At 38.8% G+C, this 25,639-nt stretch overlaps 1 protein-coding gene across 3 annotated transcripts in view; it reads left to right on the forward strand.

The window, feature by feature from the left end:
• MMAA (metabolism of cobalamin associated A) overlaps positions 1-25,639 on the forward strand; it is a 98,938-nt gene that overhangs the window by 23,843 nt on the left and 49,456 nt on the right. For 2 of the 3 annotated variants that reach the window (XM_007999905.3, XM_073017658.1), the window contains 4 exons: positions 3,242-3,412; positions 8,060-8,145; positions 10,684-10,833; positions 11,870-14,026. In XM_007999905.3, coding sequence (XP_007998096.3) covers positions 3,242-3,412; positions 8,060-8,145; positions 10,684-10,833; positions 11,870-12,160 — 698 coding nt within the window. In that variant the 3' untranslated portion in view covers positions 12,161-14,026. Of the gene's footprint in view, positions 1-3,241; positions 3,413-8,059; positions 8,146-10,683; positions 10,834-11,869; positions 14,027-25,639 lie in introns of those variants that run through there. The other variant, XR_012093471.1, reaches the window with a different exon arrangement.

Genomic DNA, 25,639 nt, shown 5'->3' on the forward strand with positions numbered 1-25,639 from the left:
AAATACAAAAAAATAATTAACCGGGCGTGGTGGCAGGTGCATGTAGTCCCAGCTACTCGGGAGGCTGAGGCAGGAGAATGGCGTGAACCTGGGAGGTGGAACTCGCAGTGAGCCGAGATCGTGGCACTGCACTCTAGCCTGGGCGACAGCAAGACTCTGTCTCAAAAACAAAAAACAAACAAACAAACCCACCTTACTGCTGTTTATAATTGTCAACTGTTTATATAATATGTTCAGTTAAACAGAAAGCTCTTAGAGGGGCACTGTAATATACTGCCATTCCCCTTATGGCATTTAGCATAGTACATTGTATGTTGCACAGAATGTTAAGCAATTACTTTCTGATTTGAGGTCATGAAGTCACTCAAAGTTTAATTTGCAGCTCATCAGAGATAAAATGAATATAAACTTAGTTCCCCAAAGGATCTTTTAAAGAAAACAGAAAGCATACCATATAAACAGGAAAGGTTTTTTCTTGCTTTACCCCTCTTTATGATTTAAGCTTTTCATATTACAGTTACTCACTTAGCAAGTATTTGAGTGCTTACTATAGGTGAGGCATTGTACATGGAAGATTCTTAAACTGTGTTATATAATGGTGAACAAGATACAGTTCTGGCTTTAGCGAGGTTTACATCTTATGCGAGAAACACAAACACAGGCCATTACAATACAATGTGTGTTGCGAAGGGGTAAATACAAGATGCTTTATGAAAGTATTTGATTTTTGCATACTGTATTATAATGTGGGTTTAATACTAAATATTCAGAATGATGATGTAATCATATTTTAGGGACTTAGGTTAATATAGACGTGGACAATTCCTATTATCACCCCATTGAGAAATCTAGCTTAGAACGTTCAAAATTTTTGAGTCACTATAATAAAAAAAGTTAACTGTAAAATAAAATTTTTGCTCACAAGGTTCAAAATTAAATCCCTGTCAATATGTTGTCTTATTTACAGCTTTAGAACTTTGTTAAAAGTAAGTACTTAATGAAGGATTTTTTAGTAAGTGGCCCTCATTTATATATAGGTAAGAAGGCCATTCCCCCATTTTCACAATATTCTAGAATACTGAACAATAGAAAAAAAATAATGGCTTGAGATAAAAATAGACACAAAATAATGTAACAAAATAGCCTATGGTTAAAGTTACATAGCTATGTGGTTCCTAACCTTTCTCAAAAAATAGTGGTCCCTTTCTCAGGCAAAAAATTATGTAGACTTTGAAAGAAAAAAATACAAGGATAGACAAAACACTCAATATAAATTTCTACCCTATTGTATCAGTACATACACTTGAAAAACAGCATTACATTAAAGTTTGAGAAGCATTAGTTTTTTGATCTATAGTCAATCTTTTTTGTGCTTTGAATTCACAGACCCGCTATGATAGCTTTGAGACTTTCATGAGGGTCTACAATTAACAGTTTTGGAATCGCTGGCTAAGACATGGGAGAGTAATTTCCTAATGTTTACTTCAATGTGATGGAATCTATAGGGTAGTAATTTAAAGTATAGCTTTGGCAGATTGTTTACTTACACAGAGATTATTTCATGCAGAAAATTACCTTGGAAAAAGGTTGTGTGTGAAGTAAATAAGGAAGTTGATGTATGGAGTACATGTGTGGTCTAGAATTAGAACCTATGAGAAGACTCTGAACTGACATTTAGTGGTAAAAGAGCATATCTTTAAGAAACTTTTCAATCTTTAACATTATGTGGAAAAGGTAGCTCTTAAAAAGAGGGAAAATAAATATTCAGATTAGAACAGCAGTACACCTACAAATGTTGTTATATGACTGAAGCAAAGTAGTAAAAGGTAATAGTCCCGGGAGTTTTAGTCTTCTAGAATTTGTAAGTATTGATGTTTGTCAAAATATTATACTACAGTGAAAACAAAAACATAACCCGTTTCATTCCACAGTTATTGAGTGCCTGCTCTTAACACTTTGTTAAGCATTTAGTGTACAACATATGTAAGGCGTTGTCCTGTCGGCAAATACTTATTTAAAGCATGGTATATCAACCTTGGCAGTAGTGACATTTTAGGTCAAATCATTCTGTGTTGTGGGTGGCTGTCCTGTGCATTGAAGGATGCTTACTTAGCAGCATACCTGGCCTCTACCCAGTAGATGCCAGTAGCACCCTACCCCTCACTTGTGACAAGTAAATATGTCTCTAGACATTGCCAAATTGCCCCCAGTTGAGAACCACTGTGTGAAAGAGATAAGAATTAAAAATATGAAACCAAAAAATGTGTTGTATGAATAGTTTTCCATCCATTAACTCAGCTTACATTGCATTCAGTGAGAGCTCCACATTTTCTAAGTAGTAGGCGATTAGAAGCAACAGACTGGGCAGAAGGGGCAGCTTGAAGATATATTTGTGTAGCATTTACGTAAGGTTGAGAAAATGTCATTTGCAAAAATAAAAGAATGAGGAGTGGAGGGTGCTCATGGAGATAATAGAAAGAGGAGGGACACTAAAGTTCTCTTATGCCCTCCAGGATGCTGGCATACATTGCAGAGCTGTTGTAGCATAGAAAAATCACAGAGATGGGCATGAGCTGAAAAGGTTCCAGGCAGACTATATGAAGGAGCAAGGACTTTCACTGATCTTTATTAGGTGGATAAGTTCTGTGTTTTTGTTAGTAACGGTTTTTGAAGCACATGCCTGTATATAATTACATTTGATTCTCCCAGTAGCATATTACCCTTGTGATGTAGCTGAGGAAAGAGGATTCAGGAAGGTAAAGTGACCTCTCAGAATTGAACAGTGTGAAATGGTGGGGCCAGAATACAGACCCTGGGCTTGACACGCTATAACTTAGCAGTGAGGAAACAGGAGAGATACTTCTGACATGAGAGCACAAACAAAAGATGGGCAGAAGCAAACACAGTGATATTAAGATGACAGTAAAGTAACCACCTTGGTTAGAACAGAGGATTGGTGTGAGGACCAGTAGAAACCAGAGTTGGACAGGTAAGGTGCGGCTGAAGAATCTAGATTGGAACCTTTGGTCAGCGGGAAGTTAAAATTACAGGTTTTGAGGGACTTGAAATGTTAAGATTAATCTGACATCATTGTATACAATGAGTTGGAGAGAAGCTCAGTAATATGAAATGCAGTTTGAGATTTAGGGAAAAATGGCATAAAGCACTTCCCTCTAGGAACTGACTGAAAATTGACCTGTAAAACTGTTCCACGATTATAAAATGTAACTGTATGTTTTAGGTTCACTTTTAGGTGATAAAACCCGAATGACTGAGTTATCAAGAGATATGAATGCATACATCAGGCCATCTCCTACTAGAGGAACTTTAGGAGGCGTGACAAGGACCACAAATGAAGCTATTCTGTTGTGTGAAGGAGCAGGATATGACATAATTCTTATCGAAACCGTAGGTGAGTGTGATATTCTATTTCATAACAATATAGTATTTTATGAATGCTATATAAAGATGAGTGACAACTTATTTTTGTTCATTCAGCAGATATTTGCTAAACGTATAATTAAATACAAGATATCCCATATTCCATAGAAGATATGAATGTATAGGTTATAATCTGTACCCTCCAAGATCTTATTTTAAAAAGTAAAAATAAGCCATCTATCTGGATAACTGTTACATAGGTGGTATATTATACATGCCAGAGGAGAACTGTAAGCATTAGGATGATCTGTGTAAATGATGCTTTAGCACAACACCTATTTTGTTTAAGTACATTTCATGTGTCTACTGTGTTCACCAAGAAAATTAATGTAGTTGGCTGCCTTTTGAAAATGCAGATATGTTTTATTTCATTGTTTTATATCCTTAGCATATAGTTACATGTGATGAAGACACAGAAATGAAAACCCCAATAAATTCTTTCTTGTGGAGAGACAATCTATTATATTGCTATGTGATAAATGTTTGTGATACAGCCTAACTCAGATTTGGGGGTCCAGTGAAGACTTTTTAGAGGAGGTGACAGCTGAACTCAGTTTTGAAGGAAGAATTCGAGTTAAACAAAATGTAGGATAAAGGACATTTGCAAAGATACACAGGAGTGAGAAAACATGGCCCATCCAGAGAAGTGCGGTTTGCTCAGGATACTTAGAGCCCAGAGTGTGAAGGCAGGGAATGAAGGGAGGTCAGTTGGAGCAGTAGGCCAGGGCCAGATTGTCAGCGACCTTACATGCCATGCCATGGCGTCTTCTGGAGTTTGCCCTGAAAGGAGTGGGAAGATGCTGCTGGATAAGCAGGAGAGTGAGAAAACCAGATATGTATTTTGGAGAGATCCCTGGCAGCAGAGTATAGAATGATTAGAAGGAGGGCTAGAATAGAATCAGGAGACTACTGTGCTAATCCCAGAAGGAGATGGTAGAGGTGTGAATGAAGCAAAGGAAGTGGGAATGGAGATGAGATGGATCAACGTAACATTGAAGATAAATGGGCAGGATTTTATCCATGATAAGATATGAGATAAGGAAGGAAGGGGAATTGCAGATAATAGAGAATACTGTGGAAAAAGTGGATGTGCAGAGAGGAAAACAATGAGTTCAGCTGTGAATATATTAAGTGTTAAATGCTTATTAGGTATCCGAGTGACTGTGTGTCTCGAGAGAAAAGGACTGAATGAGAAATACAGATTTAACAGTTACCAGCATAGTTCATAGTTTCATACTTTAAGTTAAGAATTTGGTTTAGATCAACTGGGGAAAATATCAGACAAAAATGAAAGACATTTATATTAATCTGCTAGGGCTGCCATAACAAAATACTACAGACTGGATGGCTTAAACAACAGAAATGTATTTTCTCACAGTTCTGGAGAACAGAAGTTCAACATCAAGGTGCCCATAGGTTTGGTTTTTCCTAAGACCCGTACCTTTGTCTTGTAGATAGATGACTGCCTTCTTGCTGCATCTTCACTCTCCCTTGTCTCTTCCTGTTCACTTTACTCTCTTAGTATCTCTTCCTGTCCTTTTGAGGACACTAGTCCTATTGGATTAAGGCCACTAGTCCTATTGGATTAAGGCCCTACCCTTATAACTTCATTTAATTGCTTCTTTCAAGGCCCTATCTCCAAATAAAGTCACCTTGAGGGTTAGAACTTTAACATAGGAATGTGTGTTTTTTTTTCTGTTGTTTTTTTTTTTTTTAAAGACAGAGTCTCACTCTGTCATCCAGGCTGAAGTGCAGTGGCGCAATATTGGCTCACTGCAATCATTTGAACCTCCCGGGTTCAAATGATTCTCCTGCCTCAGCCTCCCGAGTTGCTGGGAATACAGGTGTGCACCACCACACTTTAATTTTTGTATTTTTAGTAGAGACAGGGTTTCACCATATTGGCCAGGCTGGTCTCGAACACCTGACCTTGTGATCCACCTGCCTCGGCCTGCCAAAGTGCTGGGATTACAGGCTTGAGCCACCACACCTAGCCTAACATAGGAATGTTTTTAGATGAGGGGAACACAACTCAGTTCATAACAATAGCCATGACAGGGCTTTAGAAACTCCACCATTAAAAAGTAGATGAATGAAGAGTTAGTTGCCTGAGTGGTAGTAGAGAATCAAAGGAGAAGAACACCTTAGAAACCAAATATATTACCTGGAAATTGTATTTAGCCACCTTTCCCAGAAACTCAAAATAACAGTGACTCAAACAAGAAAGAGGTTATTTTCTAAATAAAAGAGACCTAGAGAGGGCACTGTGGCCCCAGCCTGTAATTCCAGCACTTTGGGAGGCCAAGGCAGGCAGATTGCTTGAACCCAGGAGTTCCAAACCTCCCTGGGCAAGATGGTAAAACCCCGTCTCTACAGAAAAATAAAAAAATTAGCTGGGCATGGTGGTGCGCATCTATAGTCCCAGCCTTGGGACTTGGCAGGCTGAAGTGGGAGGATCACATGAGCCTGGGGAGTTTGAGGCTGCAGTGAGCTGTGATGGCACCACTGCACTCCAGCTGGGGTGACAAAGTGAGACTCTGTCTCAAAAAATAAAAGAACCCTGAGGCCAGGCATGGTAGCTTATTCCTGTAGTCCCAGCAGTTTAGAAGGCCAAGGTGGAAGAATTGCTTGAGCCCAGGAGTTTGAGACCAGCCTGGGCAACATAGCAAGACCTTGGCTCTGCCAAAAAAAAAGAAAAAAAAATAGCCAGGCATTGTGTTACACACCTGTAGTTCCATCTACTCAGGAGGCTGAGGTGAAAGGATGACTTGAGCCCAGGAGTTCAAGGCTGCAGTGAGCCATGATCGTGCCATTGCACTCTAGCCTGGGCAACAGAGCAAGACCCAGTCTCTCTTTAAAATAAAAAGGAGCCTGAGGCAGGCAGTCCGGAGCAGGTAAGGTGTTTTGACAGTGCTGTGGGTGTCACAGGTTTCTTTTGTCTGTCAGATTACCATTCTTAGCACTCACTTTCCATCCTCCTCAGTTTGCTCATGGTTAAAAGATGGCTGATGTAGCTCTGACTGACACTTCCATGTTCCACATAGATTGAAGAAGGAAAGGGAAATAAGGAAGCAGGGAGGGGTGGCATAAGAGGTTTAGCTGGATTAGCCATCTTCAAAAAACTTTTCCGGAAACCCCATCTAATGACTGTTGCTTTGACTTATTCATCATATCTAGCTGAAAGGGGATCTTGTGAATGTGGTCTTTCATCTGATACGTTGATACTCCTAATAACATTTGGGTGAGAAAATAGGAAAGAATAAATATCAAATAGGCAACTAGAAGTCCATCACACCGTGAAAGGGAGAGAGTTTCCAGAGTTTTGGTGGAAGCAAGATTTTTTTTTGAGATGGGGTATCACCATGTTGCCCAGGTGGGAGTACAGCAGTGCAATCACAGCTCACTGCAGCCTCGACTTTCCAGGCTCAGGTTCAAGCTGTCCTTCCACCTCAGCTTCCCAAGTAGCTGGGACTATAGGTACACCACCATGCCCAGCTAATTTTTGTATTTTTTGTAGAGACAGGGTCTCACTACATCACCCAGGCTAGAAGCCAGTTTTAAGTGGTATGAGATGAACATGAATTGAAGTGGAAGGAGTGAGCATAAATTACCTTTTTCCAGAAACTTGAGTATTTAAAAAAAAAGTGAGAAACATGGTGATAGTTGGAGGAGTTTGTGAGTTTTTGTCTTGTTATTTTGTTGTTGTTGTTTTTATTTTATGTGGTTTTAAGATGAGAAAGATTTGAGCACAATTTATGTATTGTGCCAGAGGGCAAGGGCCTGTAGACAAACAAGAGGTTAAAGATAAAAATCAGCAAGGACCCAGAGGAAGTGAAAAAGAATGAGAGATTCCTTTTCAGTCAAATGGTTCTTACACTGAGACTGCAGAGGAGGCTTTAGGCTGTTTTTATTTGTGTCTTGTTACCTGCGGAGTATGGGAGAGGGAGAAGCCTAGAAAGTTCTTGCCTTTATTTCCTCTGTGAAGTAGGTGCTGTGCTCCTGATCAAGTAGGGAGATTATGGTACAGTGAATGGTCATAATAGCTGCTGTGGGAAATGGAATGGAAGCCAACTGAGGGCGTTTAGGGAGATTGCTTTTGCCAGGCCGTAAGGAAGATGTAGCAGAGGCTGCCTGTCGTGGCTCTTGTCCACAGAGCTAAGTGATTTCTCTCACGTGCTTATGGAGGAGAGAACACACATAGTGGGATTGATCCCTACATAATTGGGCGTTTGCAGGCAAGTGTGAGGACAAGAAGACAAAAAAGATAAAACTATTTGCAGGCATGATTCAAGACTAGAGTCACAGTGTTCAAGCTGTTCGCTGATGAAAGGGAAGCCAAGAAAGAGCTGTGAGAGTGAGGAGAGGATGGAAGCCTTTAGGTTCTCCATACAATCCAAGAACAGAGCGGGAGAGCTGGGAAGGATAACTGGTTTGCTTAGAGGGTAAGATATGACATTTAATACATTCTTCAGAAGTGTGATGTTTAAAGAGGTGACCAGGTTGACTGTGTGACCAAGAGTATGAGTGAATGAAGTTGAATGAAAATGATGGTCAATGTAGTTGAGAAAGTCTAATAATGGTGAGTATTTTAGGATATAGTTGTGATTTAAAATTTCAGGTGTGGGTCAGTCGGAGTTTGCTGTTGCTGACATGGTTGACATGTTTGTTTTACTACTGCCACCAGCAGGAGGAGATGAGCTGCAGGTAATTATTTTTATTTTTTTCCCCAAAAATACAAACTGTATATCTCTGAAAATAAAAATTTCCAGTGTTGTGTTTTTGTAAACTAAGTTGATAATGGTTTAGAAAATGAAACATCATTCATGTTGGCTAAAATACCTGAAACAAAGGCAGATTCTTTATATTTTTTCCTAACTTACAGGAATAGAATATATGACCTTGAGAATGTAAAATTATGCAACATAAATTTTTCCATCTGTAACATCACTAAAATACACGCATTGCTCCACTCAGAAGAGACCATTGTTGCATAGATGTTGTTAGTACACTTGATTCAAAAGTTCTGGGGATAGTGGGATCCCACTATCATAGTTTATATGTTGTACAATGGGATTCTTACTCTCCTCCTGCACTGCAGTTCTGGCACTACTACCCAAAGTTAGTGCAGACTTCATAGGGTGAGGGCATAGTCCTCCACAAGCCTCCTCTCGCTTCAGACACTAGCTGCAAGCTCCAGGGTGCCCAGGCCACCCATACCTCTGACCAACTGGCTATAAATTTGAGAGTTCCCATTATCCCTTAGGTTTAGTAATTCACTAGAGCAGTGGCCCCCAACCTTTTTGGCACCAGGGACTGGTTTCATAGAAGACAATTTTCCACAGACTGGGGGTAAGAGGGCATGGTTTCGGGGTGAAACTGTTCCACCTTAGATCATTAGGCATCACTTAGGTTCTCATAAGGGGTGCACAACCTAGATCCCTAGCATGCGTAGTTCCCAATAGAGTTTACTCTTCTATGAGAATCAGATGTTGCCTCTGGTCTAACAGGGCAGAGCTCAGGCAGTAATGCTCACCCACCGGCTGCCCACCTGCTGTGATGCCCAGTTCCTCCGTGGCCTGGGGGTTGGGGACTCCTGCACTAGGGTGACTCAGAGAACTCAGGAAAGCATTATATTACAATTGCAATGTGCTTATAAAGGAGACAAATCAGGACCATCCAAATGAAGAGACACATAAGAACTCTGGGAGGGCCCAAATGCAAAGCTTCTGTGTCTTCAAGACACATTTCTCTCCTGGCATATTGATATGTATCACCAACCAGAAGGCTCCCCTGAGCTTTAGTATCCCAAGTTTTTCTTGGGGTTTCATTATGTAGGCATGATTGATTGAATAATTGAACTTGATCTCTAGCCCCTGTCCCCTCCCTGGAAGTTAGGTTGATATCACATGGCATAAAACCCCAACCCTGTAATCACATGATAGGTCTTTCTGCCATGGTCAGTCCCCCATCCTGAGTGATCTCATTGCATAAACTCAGGTATAGCCCCAGGCACCTCCCATGATTAACAGACACTCCTGTTACTCAGGAAATTCTGGGAATTTAGAACTTAAAAGATTACCTCCCAGAAACTCAAAGACTAGACAAATATTTTCCTTTTTTTTTTTTTTTTTCAGAGACAAGGTCTCACTCTGTTTCCCAGGCTGGAATGCAGTGGTGTGATCATAACTCACTGTAACCTTGAACTCCTGGGCTCAAGTGATCGTCCTGCCTCAGCCTCCCAAGTAGCTGGGACTATAGCCATGTGCAACCACTCTCAGCTAATTTTTGTAATTTTTTTTTTTCCTACAGATGAAGTCTTGCTTTGTTGCCCAAGTTGGTCTTGAACTCTTGACCTCAGGCGATTCTTCTGCCTCAGCCTCCTTAAGTGCTGGGATTACTGGTGTGAGCCACCACACCTAGCCCAGACAAATTATTTGTTATACAATGCTTCTGTTTCAATTTTATAATTCTAAAACACAGTGATTGCAGATTATGGCTGCTTATTTAGAAGCATTAACTATTAGAATTTCATAATTGAAAGTTTTGTTTAAAAATATTTGAAAAGAAATTTTAATCTTATGTAGAAAAACCTGTATTTACTAAATAAGGTTTGACTTTTGGATTTCATCCTTTGTTTTTAATATTTTTATGTGACATAATTTGAATTAAGAGATTGAGGTTTGTCCACGCAAAGCTGAAAGAAGAAAAATACAAAGTATAAAAAGAAATAATAATAAAAAAAGAGATTGATGGGTTTGTAGACATCAGGTTATTTTTCCTCAAATGCAAATTGAAAATAAAATGCTATATACATTTAAGGAAAATTTCAAAGACTTTTTTCTGGAAATGCAGATGTTAATGATAGGTATGTTTTCTTTTTAAGCACCTTACTGATGGATGGTTTTGCATCCTGCAGTGTTAGCTCATGAGCAGATTCCATCACGAGACAATGTGAACTCTCCTGCCACTCAATCTTGTTGTGACTTGATGTATTTACCCTAATTCTGAATGTATTTCAACATGTTAGTCTCTAAATTTGGAAGAGATATTACAGACGACTTCTATAATTCCAACAGCCAATGCTTTTGAGTAATTTCTGTCAAGTAATGGTGATTCTTGACATCCAGGGCTTAGGAGGATACAGATGAAAAGTTAATGAAATGTATGACTTTCAAAATCTTAGCATTGACTAGTTTTCCCATTTTTATGTTGGTTGTCATTAAATGTTTCTGATCTCTTTAGGGTATCAAAAGGGGTATAATCGAGATGGCAGATCTGGTAGCTGTAACTAAATCTGATGGAGACTTGATTGTACCAGCTCGAAGGATACAAGCGGAGTATGTGAGTGCACTGAAATTACTCCGCAAACGTTCACAAGTCTGGAAACCAAAGGTAAGCTTGCTTGCATTCTGTATCTTTCACTCTGAATGGATTGTGTACATTAGAAGACAGGATGTAAGTCCCAAACTAGACATATAATCAATCTTGCTTCTATGTGAAGATTATAGTTTTAAAAATCATGACAAAGCCAGAGTGTGTAGTCATGATTTTAAATATAATCCTTTAACCACTAGATGTCAAAAACTAGATCAGAGATGATAGATGTGATTGTAATACTTAATTTGAGCCATTTGGAAGTGATAGCAAATCCATTCTGAAAGGAACCATCCTTAAGATTATGGAGCAGTTAATTATTTGATTATCTATGTTGGAATTTGAGTAAGAGAGAAAAGGCTTGTGATGTGATACCTCCATTCCCATTATGTTTGTTGGGTGCCATTTTCAGTAAGGAAAAAAATTTTAATCCTGTAATAAGTGAGGCAGTAATATTGATGTGGGCCTCTTTATCTGTAGACAGACACTATATTATTAAAGAATAAGCTGCAATCATTATAATGAGAATAATGATGACTTATCTTACTGTCATATCCCAGTTTTTCCCAATCATGTCGTCTGTATTGAGTCTGAAGCCACCTTATATATACATGCAGATGTCAGATGCCCAGCTCTTCCACTTACTAAATCAGGCAAATTTGACAGAGGGAATTAGGCTATTTCTCAACCTACCTTCATTTTCTGGCACTCAGGCCTCAGGGGAACCTACCTGGCATTGCCCTTGTCACAAGTCCTCTATGATGCCCCTGACCATCTGAGCAATTAAAATAAAATAAATTAAATTAAAACAAATCTCTGGGCTTAAAATTTGACCTTGAATCAGTGTTTTATTTCTGCTATGCACTTAGTAATCCTAGGTATATTACATCAGAATATATATTGGTATGTTTACTTTGACACAGCAATAAAGTCTTATTCTTGTCAATTGCCTATTTCTGTAGACTATAAGAATTAACTGGCAGGTATCACAGTCCCCATGAAAATGTTTTCTATCATTTTAAGTGAGATGGTCTGGTTCTTCCCTTTTCAATAGGTAATTCGTATTTCTGCCAGAAGTGGAGAGGGGATCTCTGAAATGTGGGATAAAATGAAAGATTTCCAGAACCTAATGCTTGCCAGTGGGGAACTGACTGCCAAACGACGGAAGCAACAGAAAGTTTGGATGTGGAATCTCATTCAGGAAAGTGTGTTAGAGCATTTCAGGACCCATCCCACAGTCCGGGAACAGATTCCACTTCTGGAACAAAAGGTTCTCACTGGGGCCCTGTCCCCAGGACTGGCAGCAGACTTCTTGTTAAAAGCTTTTAAAAGTGGAGATTATTAAAATTCATCCTGTATAATAATTTTACATATCGTTTCATAAAGTATTTTAATAGAAAAATCACTTGTATGCTTATATTTTCAGTAATCATTGCATGGTGCTCTTGTCTTCTTTCTTTGTGACCCATGCTTGAAAACTTGAAGGAAGTTAGATATGAATGGCAAAAGTTAGGCAGTATTTATAAGGTACCTGTTGTATGTTACTGATTTCTGTTTCATTCTCTTCTTATACCCTGGCATGGTGGCCTGTAGGGTAGTTTCTTCTTATTAGTCAAGAACAGAAAAAGCTAAGGAGAGCAGAAAATATCTTGTACTTTAAAATGCTTACTTTGATTCCATATTATCTGAATTTCCAGAGAACATGTAAACAAGAGTGACTATATTTTTAGAGTCTTTCTTGAAGCCAGAACGACACACAGTGGGTTGCTAAGAGCCAAAAATCATAACTGACATTTAGTGTACCAGATTATTCTAAGAATTTCTGAAGTCACCATGTACATGAGTAATGAAACAACTGGAATAATGTGATGATGTGAACACAGTTTTAAAGTCTGCTTGTCTGGATTTGCAGGGAGCCTTCCCCCACCCCCCGACACGATAGGTAAGAGAGCAAAAGGAAACTGGGAAAATCAGCTACAGATAAAATGGGTAATTAATCCCCAGTTCTTGGACCCATTATATTTGTAGCCAATTGGAGTAAACCCCTAAAAGACGAAGTGAGGTCAGAATGATTCAAGGATTATTCAGTTTGAAGACTACCAAAGGCTTTTGCTTCTCTTCTTCCTTGGCCATTTCACTTCATTTTAGTATTTTAAAAATCTTTTTTCTTGATGGTGAATAAGTTTTGTCCTATGGAGGAAGCATAGCACAGTGATTAAGAGCTTGGGCTCTGTAGTTGGACTATGTGGGTTTAAACTTTAACCCAGATCAATCATATATTAGCTATATGAGCTAATCTCTTTAAGCTTCCGTTTCCTCCCTGGTAAAATGAAATTGGTGAAGAACTTTCTAAGGTTAGTGAAGATTAAATGAAATAACGTGGGAGAATTATTTAACTGTCATGATAGTGTATAGGAAATACTCAAAGGCTGCTTACTAGCATTATTACATTAAAGTTGTGGGTACCTGAAACTGTACAAACCTGATGTATAATTTCTGTTTTCTCTCATGGTCTTGTTACTACCATCATGCTCTTGATATTTTAGGATATTTTATGATTATCTTTGAAGAACCCTTTCTGGTTAATTCTTTGAATATATTTTATACTTATTTGATGGTAGTTGTAACTATGTATGTTTGAATAAAATTTCTAACCATAAAATTTCTCCATTGCACAAAAAGCCTTTATAGAAGTTTCTGACATGTTCTATTCTGAACCCTGTAGAATATTTTATGTAGTAATAGCAGCTTGCATTATTACTTACTGTACTGGTTCCTATGTGGAATCAAATCTCTTGAGCATTATTTTAACAAACATCCCTTTACATTTTTTGGAAAGATTTTTAGTACTCCATTGGCATAGCTATTTCATAAAAGGTTTAGGAGAAACTTTGAAAGGTTGTCCAGTTGACTTTTCTGATTTTAGAAAGGACCACCATGAAACTACCCTATCAGACAAAAAACTGGTTTTCAGAAACCTGAGATAAGGAATTTTATAATTTCCCTGAGTAAGCTGTTACAGGGAATAACAAATCTATTGCCATATGTGGCACAGTGTAAGTAATGCTGGAGCACACATACTGCATTGTAAAGAAGGTAGGAAAGGTGGGGGGACTTCTGTTAGCTTTAATTTTAAGGCTAAAGCATTTCTTCTCGGTTTGAACTACTTTTAAATGTTATAAATGTCATCATAAAAATCATTAGAAAACTCGCTTCTCCTTATGTTGTCATTGTACCGTTGGGTATGGTATAGAGACCAATTTCTAAGAGATTTTTACCTCTGTTTCTGTTATTTGCTATACTGGAGGTGATATAATAATAATGAAATGTAGCCCTTTTTTTCAACTCAGAAATCCTATTCCCTCTCCCCATCTGTGATTATACTGTACTGGACTTCTGACTTGGTCAAAAGCATAGGTTTTGACTTAGATACATGTGGGGGCCGATCTCAGCTCTATCACTAACTAGCTATATGATCTTTGGCAAGTTTTTTCTCTATATGCACTAGTTTATTTATCTGTAAAATTAAGATAATAGCTACTTTACAGGGTTGGAAGTATTAATTTAGAAATTATACAGTGCTTAGCACTCAGTAATTAGCAGGTGGTGGTGTAAATATTTTACATAGATATTTGTGACAGTTCTTTGTTCTATAAAACAGACTAATATTAATTTCAGATTGGCCAAGCTACTTAATTTCTCTGTGCCTCAGTTTCCTCACTATTAAATGGGGATGACAATAATATCCACCCAGAGCAGGATTATTTTAGTATTACATATAATCCTTGGATATAAGTGCTGATGAAGTTTAGATATTTGTCCCCACCCAAATCTCATGTTGAAATGTAATTCCCAATCTTGGAGGTGGAGCCTGGTGGGAGGTGTGTGGATTAGATCATATCTGTCATGAATGACTTGGGCTATCCTTTGGGTGGTAAGTGAGCTCTTGCTCTGAGTTCACACAAGATCTAGATCTGGTCATTTAAAAGTGGCACTTCCCCATCGCCTACTCTCACTTGCTCCTACTTTCATCATATGACATGCCTGCTCCCCTTTCACCTTCTGCCATGATTGTAAGCTTCCTGAGGCCTCCCTAGAAGCTGAGCAGATGCCAGCACCATGCTTCCTGTCATCTGTCGAACCATGAGCCAATTAAACATCTTTTCTTTATAAATTTATAAATTACCCACTCGCAGGTATTTATAGAAAGAATAGCCTAATACAAGTGCTAAATACATATTTGACAATAAACGGCAGTTATCGCTTAGAACTGTTATGAGGATTAAGTGAGTTACAGTGTCCATTCATCTCAAAAAGATAATTCTGAAAAAAATTTCATAGGTTCACTTTGCCTTGTCAAGAATATAATTACCAGGCTGGGCATGGTGGCTTGCACCTGTAATCCCAGCACTTTGGGAGGCCAAGGCGGGCGGATCACGAGATAAGGAAATTGAGACCATCCTGGCTAAAACAGTGAAACCCTGTCTCTACTAAAAATACAAAAAATTAGCTGAGCATGGTGACAGGTGCCTGTAGTCTCAGCTACTCAGGAGGCTGAGGCAGGAGAATGGCGTGTACCCAGAAGTCAGAGCCTGCAGTGAGCCAAGATCACACCACTGCACTCCAGCCTGGGCGACAGAGTGAGACTCCATCTCAAAAAAAAAAAAAAGAATATATGTACCATTAATTTCTGTAGATAGGAAAAAAATGTGCTGAGCTCTAAAACTGGGAGACATTTTGCTAAAACAATATCAAATCTCATTAAAATGATGACAGTTATTTCAATAGTTGACATTAGCTATCCCAATACAACCTAACAAGGCATTTTCTCTTCATAATCACTCGATCATATGGCCATTTACCTGCTTTCCCTAGGCTTTTATAGCTATTGCCCGGTGAACACTGAAGACAACAGTTAACGAACAACATATGTATGATAATTTATGTAGTTGAACTTCTAATGCCCGAAAAAAAAAAAAAACAGGAAAAATTAGTGAAAATCATTCAAACATTGTGCTCACCAGGTAGACTGCCATCATAGAAGTCATAATGCTACTGCTAAAAACTAGTAAACTACTAGTAAACTGTGAAGACAGAAGTAACTCCTGTGATCTATAAGTTTGTGCAGATGGTGGAGCTTTGCTGCTTCTAAAGCCTGGGAAATGCAAATGCGGCTTCGTTAAAGCAAATGCTTCCTACGCCAGACTTTGTGAAACTCCTCCTAAAGCTGAATTCTAAAGACCAAGTGGACATATGTTAGGGTGCCATTGTAATTCAGGTAGAGTGTCAGAGTGGTGACTGGTACTAACAGTAGGTGTTCTAAACATTAACTACAAAACTGATGAACATGTCAAAACTTTAAAAGGAACAATCAGAAAAACTCTTTAACAAATGTTTTTCTTTCTATAGTATTTTAATTTATTTTTCTAAATTTTAAAATTTACTAAATTTATGAACGTTTTTATCCCACTTGAGATGAATACTTAGTTCCTGTCCCATGAAGCTTCTGTAGATTTGCTTTGTCATTTGTGGTATGTTTGATAACAAAAATGTTAGTGGCACAAAAACAGTTATGTTGAATGCTTTTGTTTTAGAGAAAATTTCCCACTCTGTACTAGAAAATGTAGATGATATGAGTCAAAGTTCATTAATATTTACCCAAAAATTTGTGTATAAAGGTAACCTTGGGGCAGTTTATTTTGCTTAGCCCCCTCAGCTTCTTGATAGAATGAGGTGAGGGCGTATGTAAGTCAGTAAACTCTTCTGTTAGTAAGGTCGAAGGCTTAATCGAAATTAATTATGCTTTTAACTAACAGAAGAAATCATGTGACCTCATTCTCAAAGCTCGTAACATCCACCTGGCCAATCTTGAGATGTGGATAGAAATCTTTTTTTTTTTTTTTTCAATTTTTACAATAATTTTTGACACGTTGAAGCTGTGCATGTTTATGGGGGCACAGTTTGATGTTTCAATACATGTATATGTTGTGTAATGATCAAATTGGAGTACTTAGCATATCTATCCTCTCATGCATTTATCATTTCTTTGTGGTGAGAACATTTAAAAATCCTCTTTTCTAGCTATTTTGTAATATATACTACCTTACTGTTGCAAACCATAGTCACCCTACTGTGCAATAGAACACCAGCACTTATTCCTCCTATCTAGTTGTAACTTTGTACCCATTGACCCCCCTTTCCTTCCTTCTGCTCTCCCCTCCCCAGTCTCTGGTAACCATGGTTCTGTTCCCTATGAGATAAAACTTTTTTTAGATTCCACATGAGTGGGATCATGCAGTATTATTTCTTTTTCTGTGTCTGGTTTATTTTCCTACACATAATGTCCTCCAGGTTCATCCATGTTGTTGCATGGTGTTAATCTTAGCATGACAGTATAGCCATTTATAGGGCTCATACTTCAATGCCAAATCTTGTTATATGTGGAACCCAGCTATTTCAAGGATTAGTGTTCTCTTACAAAGCCACATTAGCATTTACACCCAGATTTTGCTGACTCAGAATTCCATTGCATGCGAGATCTCAGTCCCCTGAAGAATCCTCTCCCCAACTATTTTTGGAAGTCTCAGGGGTTTCCTCACTGAGTCACAAACAAGTTCACACTCTTGGGTGCAGCCTACTCATGCCAGGCTTCTGTTGGGCCTCCACTATTTCTAATGCTGCTGTTTCTGTAGGAGAATGCTGCCTTGCTTAGATGTTCCCAAACTGTGAAACACTTAAGTTGCCAAAATAGTGCTGTGTTTCCAGGGTACAGCTTCTTTGCCTCTCTTCCAGTAGGGGCCAGTGCATTGTTCTGGGATAGGAACGAACTACTACCATCTCTTATTGTCCTCAGGTCTCCTGTCTTTTCCCCCAGCACCTAAGTACACACCTCTGCAGAAAGCTTTCCCCACACAAGCCCACTTTTCAAAATGTAAATCAACTCCTGCAAAGGATGCCTGGGTAGTTGGCTGTCCTTCCTTTTCTGGTAGTATCACCTTTAACTGAATCATGACCTCCCAGCTTCACATGTGGGTATGATTGCTAATTCTGTCAACCCCTCAAAAAAGGTATCACCCCCATTTTACAGAAAAAGAAATTGAGCATCAGGGATACTAGGAAATTAATCAAAGTTCACCATTTCTAAATGTGATGCATCACATACATTAGATTTAAACATTACTATTTTCCAAGTTGCTCAAAGCACTCTATGAACCTCATTCTTTCTATAAGACAGTTCAGTGACAGATGTTATCTTCAATTATAGATACTTCTGTGGTATAGAGTAATTAAGGAATTTGTACATGACTCAGATGATAAGATCCTGCTCAGTGTTTTAACTTTAAGACCTTTCTTCTATAACCTAATATCCTTAATTTTGCTTTTGTGGAGAACACACCTCAAGGTATTTTTTTTCCAGTAGAATTTTTTGCTTATGTTTAAGGATAATATTTTAGACATTCAAACCCAACCAAACAGAAACCCTTAATATCAGCTTCTGTATTAGCCCAACTTTTGGCTAGAAATGACAGAAATCTACTAGCTTGGGAAAGAGAGTAATATACTGGATCATCTAATCATATAAGGAGAAGAGTAGGAGAAGAGTACTTCACAGACACAAATGATGCTGGGGATTCTCCCTGCCTTTTCTCCTCTGTGTATTGACTTCATTCTCCTGGGTTCCTCCCCATAGCTGGAGATATGGCAACAGCAGCACTTAGGTCCACAGGAAGGATTTCCCCTATCTCCATAGACCTAATTCTGAAAGTCTCAGGGGAGCATTCTCACTGGTCTGCCTGACAGGTCGTAGGTCCATCTCCATGGCCAGGGATGTGGGTTCTATGATTGATAGGAGTTGAGGAAAGATCATTTCCCCAAAATAAGAGGTTTGATAGTCACAGAATCAAATAGGATGCCAGGCAGACAAAACAGATGTCTATTATAGATACTTTAATCTGTTTTGGAGTAAAGTCAGATATAAGTATTATTGATTGGTGTCTTATATTAAAAGAGTCAATCTTCATGAAAAGGTTTAATTACCTAATTATCGGTAATACAGTTGATCCTTGAACAATATAAATTTGAACCGTGTGGGTCTATTTACATGCTGATTTTCTTACACCTCTGCCACTCCTGGGACAGCAAGACCAGCCACCCCTCTTTTTCCTCCTTCAGCCTACTCAATGTGAAGATGACAAGGATGAAAACCTTCATGACGATCCACTACCACTTAATGAGGGATCAATATATTTTCTCTTAACATTTTCTTCCCTCTAACTTTATAGTAACAATACAGTGTATAATACACATAACATACAAAATATATGTTAATCAACTGTTCGTGTTATCAGTAAGGCCTCCGATCAACAGTAAGCTATCAGTAAGCTTTTTGCAGAGTCAAAAGTTATATGTGGATTTTTGACTGTGTGGGGTTTCAGCGCCCCAACCTCCATGTTGTTCAAGGGTCAACTCTATACCCACTGAAACACGTACAAGTGAGGTTCATATTGTCAGCTGTCATATATTTGAACTTTTGTGGCAATAACACCCTTATTTATTAGAAATATCCTTCCCCAATCCAGTTTTACAAGTAAAATATTTTTCTTTTATCCCCCCATACTAACTTAATACTTACCTTTCCTAACAGTGAAGATGCATCTGCAAACAAAGGATCAATAGCTTCAAGAAGAATGGTTAAAGCATGGTATCTTTTTTGTATTATTTCTTTTATGTCTAACTAATTAATAAGGGATTTTAAGAGTTATTTTAGCCTAATAACTTTGTTTTAGTTATTTTAACCTAATAAAACTTTTATTTTACCCTTTGAACAGTTGAAGCAGGCAATACATTTCAGACACAGGTCTTTTGATTTTGTGGTTGACCTACTCAAGCCAATTCTAGAGAAAAAATGGTTTATTTTAAATATAGAGAATCTCATGAAAATCCAAGGACAGGAATCAAAATTTAGCCTTTAAGAATGGAGGCAATAAGGATTCCATTTTAAACTGACATATAAAGAACTTGAAAATCCCCACTTCATCCTTACCACAAGAAAATGCTGGCAAAACTGAAAAGGACTTTTGGACCCGTAGGGAACCAACAGACCAAAATCTGGAGACAGATGCACCCAGACAGTCACAGCCGAGATCTGCCTATCCAGAGCGGAAACCACTGGAGCCATGAACTATTAGCTTATTTTGAAAAATTAAGTGATTATTTTGAAGAATTGCTGGAGGCTGAGTTTGGACTAGTGCAAAAGTGAGAAACTTCTGGATGTTGCAGTCTTAGGGGAATCCCCACAGTTTTATGGAGTTTACTTCCAAGAACAGTGTTGTCACAGTGGAGATTCAACCAAAAAAAAAAAAAATCCTCTCATGGCTCTGGCAGGAGGAGGAAAAGAGAACTCATTATGTAATAAGCCCAGAGCCTTCTCATAGGCCTACTCTCCAGGAGAAAAGACTGTCTGAGCTTTTTCCCAGCTGGGATAATGGCATTCCTTCCACTCCATTCCCAGCTGATGCTTTTTTCTAACCTAAAAGAGGGAGGGGAACATAGTCAACAGGAGTCAGGGCTTGGGGCAACTAGATTAAAAACTCGGTAGCCAGTGAATGGAGAAGGCAGTGGGAGTAGGGGAAATCTATACCACTGGAAAAATACTTGTGAAGTCACAGCCCAGAAGCACAAGACCAATTAAAAGACTGATATTTAATTTTAAGATTATAAGACCTTTAAACCTTGCCATCATACCACCAGGGCTTTAATATTGTAACAGTGGATTACAGTTGTAAGAGCTGCCAGATACAGACTCTCTCTCTGAGGAGGAGTACTTAGGGAAGCCTCAAGTCAAGAGGAAAGACAAAAACAAGGACATGAGGAATTTGAAGGCTCTAGTACCTGCACCTATCCCAATATTAAAAACAGCTCAACTCCTAGCCAGACTAATTGCATCCTCACACTAAAAGCCTGTTTATTTCAGTGTCTGTTACCCAATAACATGTATTCATTTCAATAAAGGAATTACAAGGTATGCCAAGAAGCAAGAAAAGACATAATATGAAGAGACAAGGCAATCATCAGAACAAAACTCAGATATGGCATAGATGTTGGAATTATCAAACAGGGAATTAAAAATAACTGATTAATATACTAAGAAATCTAATGGAAAAATAGACAACATACAACAACTGATAGGTAATGTAAGCAAAGAGATGGAGACTTTATGAGGGAATCAAAAGGAAACGCTAGGAATTTCTGAAACTAACAAAAATTTAAAAAGGCTTCAATGAGCTCCTCAGTAGACTCGACATGGCCAAGGAAAAAGATCAGTGAGCTTAAAACGAGCCATTAGAAATTCATAAATTCAAATGCAAGATAAAAAAGAATAAAAGCATGGAACAGAACATTCAAGAACTGTTAGAAAATTCCCAAAGATACACAATTATGGAATACTAAAAGGAGAGAAAAGAAGAAATGTTTGAAGTAATGATGCCTGAAAACTATTCGAAATTAATGACAGACACCAAACCACAGATCCAGAAAACTCAGTGAATACTAAACAGGATAAATAAACAACAACAAACCCACACATAACCATATATTTGAACTGCAGAAAACCAGACAAAAAGAATGCAGGCCATTCTCACGTGAACCAGAAAGTCTCAGTCATGATACTTTTCTCTGTCTTGTTCCTGCACCATTCTCGATTTTAACTCTTTCATAACTGTTTTTTATATGGACTACCAAGGGCCTTGCTAGCTTAAATTTTATCTCATTACCTTAGAGCTTTAATTTCCACTTTAGTACTTTACAGTTTATTGGTTCCAAATTTTGGATTCCTGACAGAAATCTTCTGGTGGCAACAGAGGTCACTGAGGAATCTATGGGTAGGTTTCCCAGAATCAGTTGCTCACCTCAATCTGCATTTCAGGAGGTGGGATAATAAAGCATAAATATGGTTCCTGTTTATTCATGAAGAACCGTTTGGAAAGCACTTTTTCTTGGGGTCGGTGGTTAAAACAGGCCGTGATGTGTACTTCCACCACAGAATAATAGGTAGATCAGTGAGTTCCAGAGGAGTGAACTAACTGATTTAAGCAGCCAGTATGACTTACAGTCAAACTTACCTCTCCTAGCTAGCGTTTACTCAGTGATCTCACTGTGACATGGATTAGAAACAATTTGTTAAGAAAAATGTTTGGACTTTTTGTTTTTTGAGACAGGGTCTTGCTCTGTTGCACAGACTTGAAGTGCAATGGCACCATCACAGCTCATTGCAGCCTCAACCTCCTGGGCTCAAGCAATCCTCCCACCTCAACCTTCTGAGTGGCTAGGATTACAAGTGCATACCACCATGCCTGGCTAAATTTTTGTATTTTTAGTAGAGACAGGGTTTTGCCATGTTGGCCATGTTGGTCTTGAACTCCTGGACTCAAGCGATCCACCTGCCTTGGCCTCCCAAAGTCCTGGTATCATAGGCATGAGTCACTGTGCCTGGCCTTTTTTTTTTTTTTTTTTTTCATTTGTGGAAAAAAGACACAACACAGGCAGGGTGCAGTGGCTCACACCTGTAATCTTGGCACTTTGAGAGGTAAAGGTGGGAGAATCACCTGAGGCCACAGTTCGAGATTAGCCTGGACAACATGGCAAGAGCCCATCTATACACAAGATAAAGTAAAAATTAGCTGGGGTGTGGTGACTCATGCCTGTAGTCCCAGCAACATGGGAGGATGAAGTGGGGAGGATGGCTTGAGCCCAGGAGTTTGAGGCTGCAGTGAAATATGATCTCTGGACTACACTACAACCTGGACAACAAAGGAAGACTCTCTCTAGAAAACACACACAAACAATGTAACATTCACACTTTCAATTTCCAAGTATACAAGAGCATCAACCACATGCATATTGTGCAATAGATGCCCAGAACCACCCCCACCCTACATGACTGAAATGCTCTAGCCACTGAACAAACTTCCCACTGCTTTCTTCCCCCAGCCCTTGGCAACCACCATTCTATTTTCTATTTCTATGAGTTTGACTATTTTAACCACCTCATATAAGTGGAATCATGCAGTATTTGTCTTTTGTGACTGGCTTATTTCATTTAGCATAACATCCTCTAGGTTCATCCATGTTGTGACCTATGACAGGATTTCATTTTTGAGGCTGAATAATATTTCATTGTTTGTCCATACCACATTTTCTTTATCCTTTTATCTGTCAATAAACAGGCTGCTTTCACCTCTTGACTGTCATGAATGGTGCTACAAATGTGAATAATGCTGGGTGTGCAAATACATCTTTGAAACCTTATCTTTGACTCTTTTGGATATATACCTAGAAGTGGAATTGCTGGATGTATTACTCTGTTCTCATGCTGCTATAAATAACTGCCCAAGACTGGCTAATTTATAAAGGAAAAAGGTTTAATTGACTTACAGTCTCACATGGCTGGGGAGGCCTCAGGAAACTTACAATCGTGGCGGAAGGGAAACCAAACACATCTCTCTTCACATGATCGCAGCAAGGAGAAGTGCCGGGCAAAGAAGGAAAAGCCCCTTATAAAACCATCAGATATTGTGAGAACTCACTCACTATCATGAGAACAGCAGCATGGGGGTAACCACTCCCATGATTCAATTACCTCCTACCAGGACCCTTCCAAGACACGTAGGGATTATGGGAACTACAATTCAAAATGAGATTTGAGAGGGGACACAGCCAAACCAAATCACTGGATCAATATGGTAGTTCTATTTCTAATTTTTGAGGAACCTCCATACTGTTTTACATAATGGCTGCATCATTTTACATTCCCAACAGTGTACCAGAATTCCAGTTTCCTCACATTCTCACCTACAGTTTCTGTAACTTTTTTTTTTTTTTTTGAGACGGAGTTTCACTCTTGTTGCCCAGGCTGGAGTGCAATGGCACGATCTCGGCTCACTGCAACCCCTGCCTCCCGGGTTCAAGCGATTCTCCTGCCTTGGCCTCCCAAGTAGCTGGGATTATAGGTGCCCACCACCACACCTGGCTAATTTTGTATTTTTTGTAGAGACGGGGTTTCTCCATGTTGGTCAGACTGGTCTCGAATTCCTGACCTCAGGTGATCCGCCTGCCTCGGCCTCCCAAAGTGCTGGAATTACAGGCATGAGCCACCACGCCTGGCCCACTTTCTGTAACTCTTACTATACTTTCTGTTTTGGTAGTGGCTATCCTAAAGGGTATGAGGTGATATCTCACCGATGGCTTTGACTTACATTTCCCTGATGATTAGTAATGTTGAGCATGTTTTTATATGCTTAATGCCCATTTGTATATCTTCTTTGGATAAATGTCTAAGTCCTTTGCTCATTTATTAATCAAGTTATTAGTTTTTTGTTATAAAGTTGTAGAAGTTCTTTATATATTCTGAGTATTAACCCCTTGTCAGATATATGGTTTGCACATAGACCTTTAAGTTACTATTATTATTCCTGCTCTTCCCTTATAAAGTTATCAGTCTATTTAATTCTAGAAATGTCATTGTTTCCTAGAGATCTGCTACACATACTACATCTTTATTCCAAATCAAGAATCTGAGAAATCACATTACCTCTTTTGCAAAACCAGTGGTGTTACTGTTTCCAGAAACTTTCTTCCCACTAGCTCCAGTCACTTGGGGCTCTTAAAATAATAGAGGACACAAAAACCATTTTTCTCAATGAATCTCAGAACATTTTATTGCCTGTCATATATTATTGCTGCTGTTATGCCTTGATTGTGTCCCTCCTCCCAAAAAATATGCTGAATTCTAACCTCCAGTACCTCAGAGTATGATCTTATTTGGGAATAAGGTTGTTGCAGATGTAGTTAAGATGCAGTCATGCTGGAGTAGGGTGGGCATCTAATCCAGTAGGACTGGTGTCCTTGTAAGAAGGCAACATGTGGCAAAGAAACCCAGGGAAAATGTCATGTGATGATGAAGGCAGACATTGGAGTGATGCAGCCGGCTGCCAGTCAAAGAACACCAAAGGTTGCCAGCAAACACCAGAAACTAGGAAGAGGCAAAGGAGGATTCCCCTATAGGTTTCAGAGGGAGCATGGCCCGGCCACCACCTTGCTTTCAGACTTTCAGCCTCCACAACTGAGAGAGAATAAATTTCTGTTGTTTTATGCCATCTAGTTTGTGGTACTTTTTAATGGCAGCCTTTTTGCTTCTGTTTATATTCCACAATTTATACCATATCTTGGCCTTAAACTCAGTATTGGGCTTTGAATATTCCAAATACTTAAATAGACATTTTTCCAAAGAAGGTATACAAATGGCCAATAAGCGTACAAAAAGATGCTCAACATTACTAATCATCAGAGAAATGTAAGTCAAAGCCACAGTGAGATACTGAGATGTCACCTCACACCCTTTGGGATAGCCACTACCAAAACAGAAAGTAATGGTAACAGTTACAGAAAGTGTTGGTAAGGATGTGAAGAAATTGGAACCCTGGGAAACTAATACAGCTGTCAAACTATCTGAGCCTGCCTCAGAGAGAGAAACCTCTACAAAGATTTTATCCCTGCCAATCCCCACTGCCCAAATAAGAATATATTCTTTCACCTCCCAATTCTGCTTCCCTGAGCACCTTGGAAACCCATAAAATGAAAGGAACACATGAGATTCCCGGTGTTTCTCTTATCCGGGTACTTTGCTTCCTTTTATATCCCATGATTTGTACCACATCTTGGCCTTAAATTCAGTATTGGGCTTTGAATATTCCAAATACCTAAATTTTACAAGTTTGAGAGGTTGAGTTCCCTTATAAGAGGGACTCAGGAAATTTTAGAGACACTC

This window comes from Chlorocebus sabaeus, chromosome 7, assembly GCF_047675955.1.
Source record: "Chlorocebus sabaeus isolate Y175 chromosome 7, mChlSab1.0.hap1, whole genome shotgun sequence".
In the NCBI taxonomy this organism is placed as follows: Eukaryota; Metazoa; Chordata; class Mammalia; order Primates; family Cercopithecidae; genus Chlorocebus; species Chlorocebus sabaeus.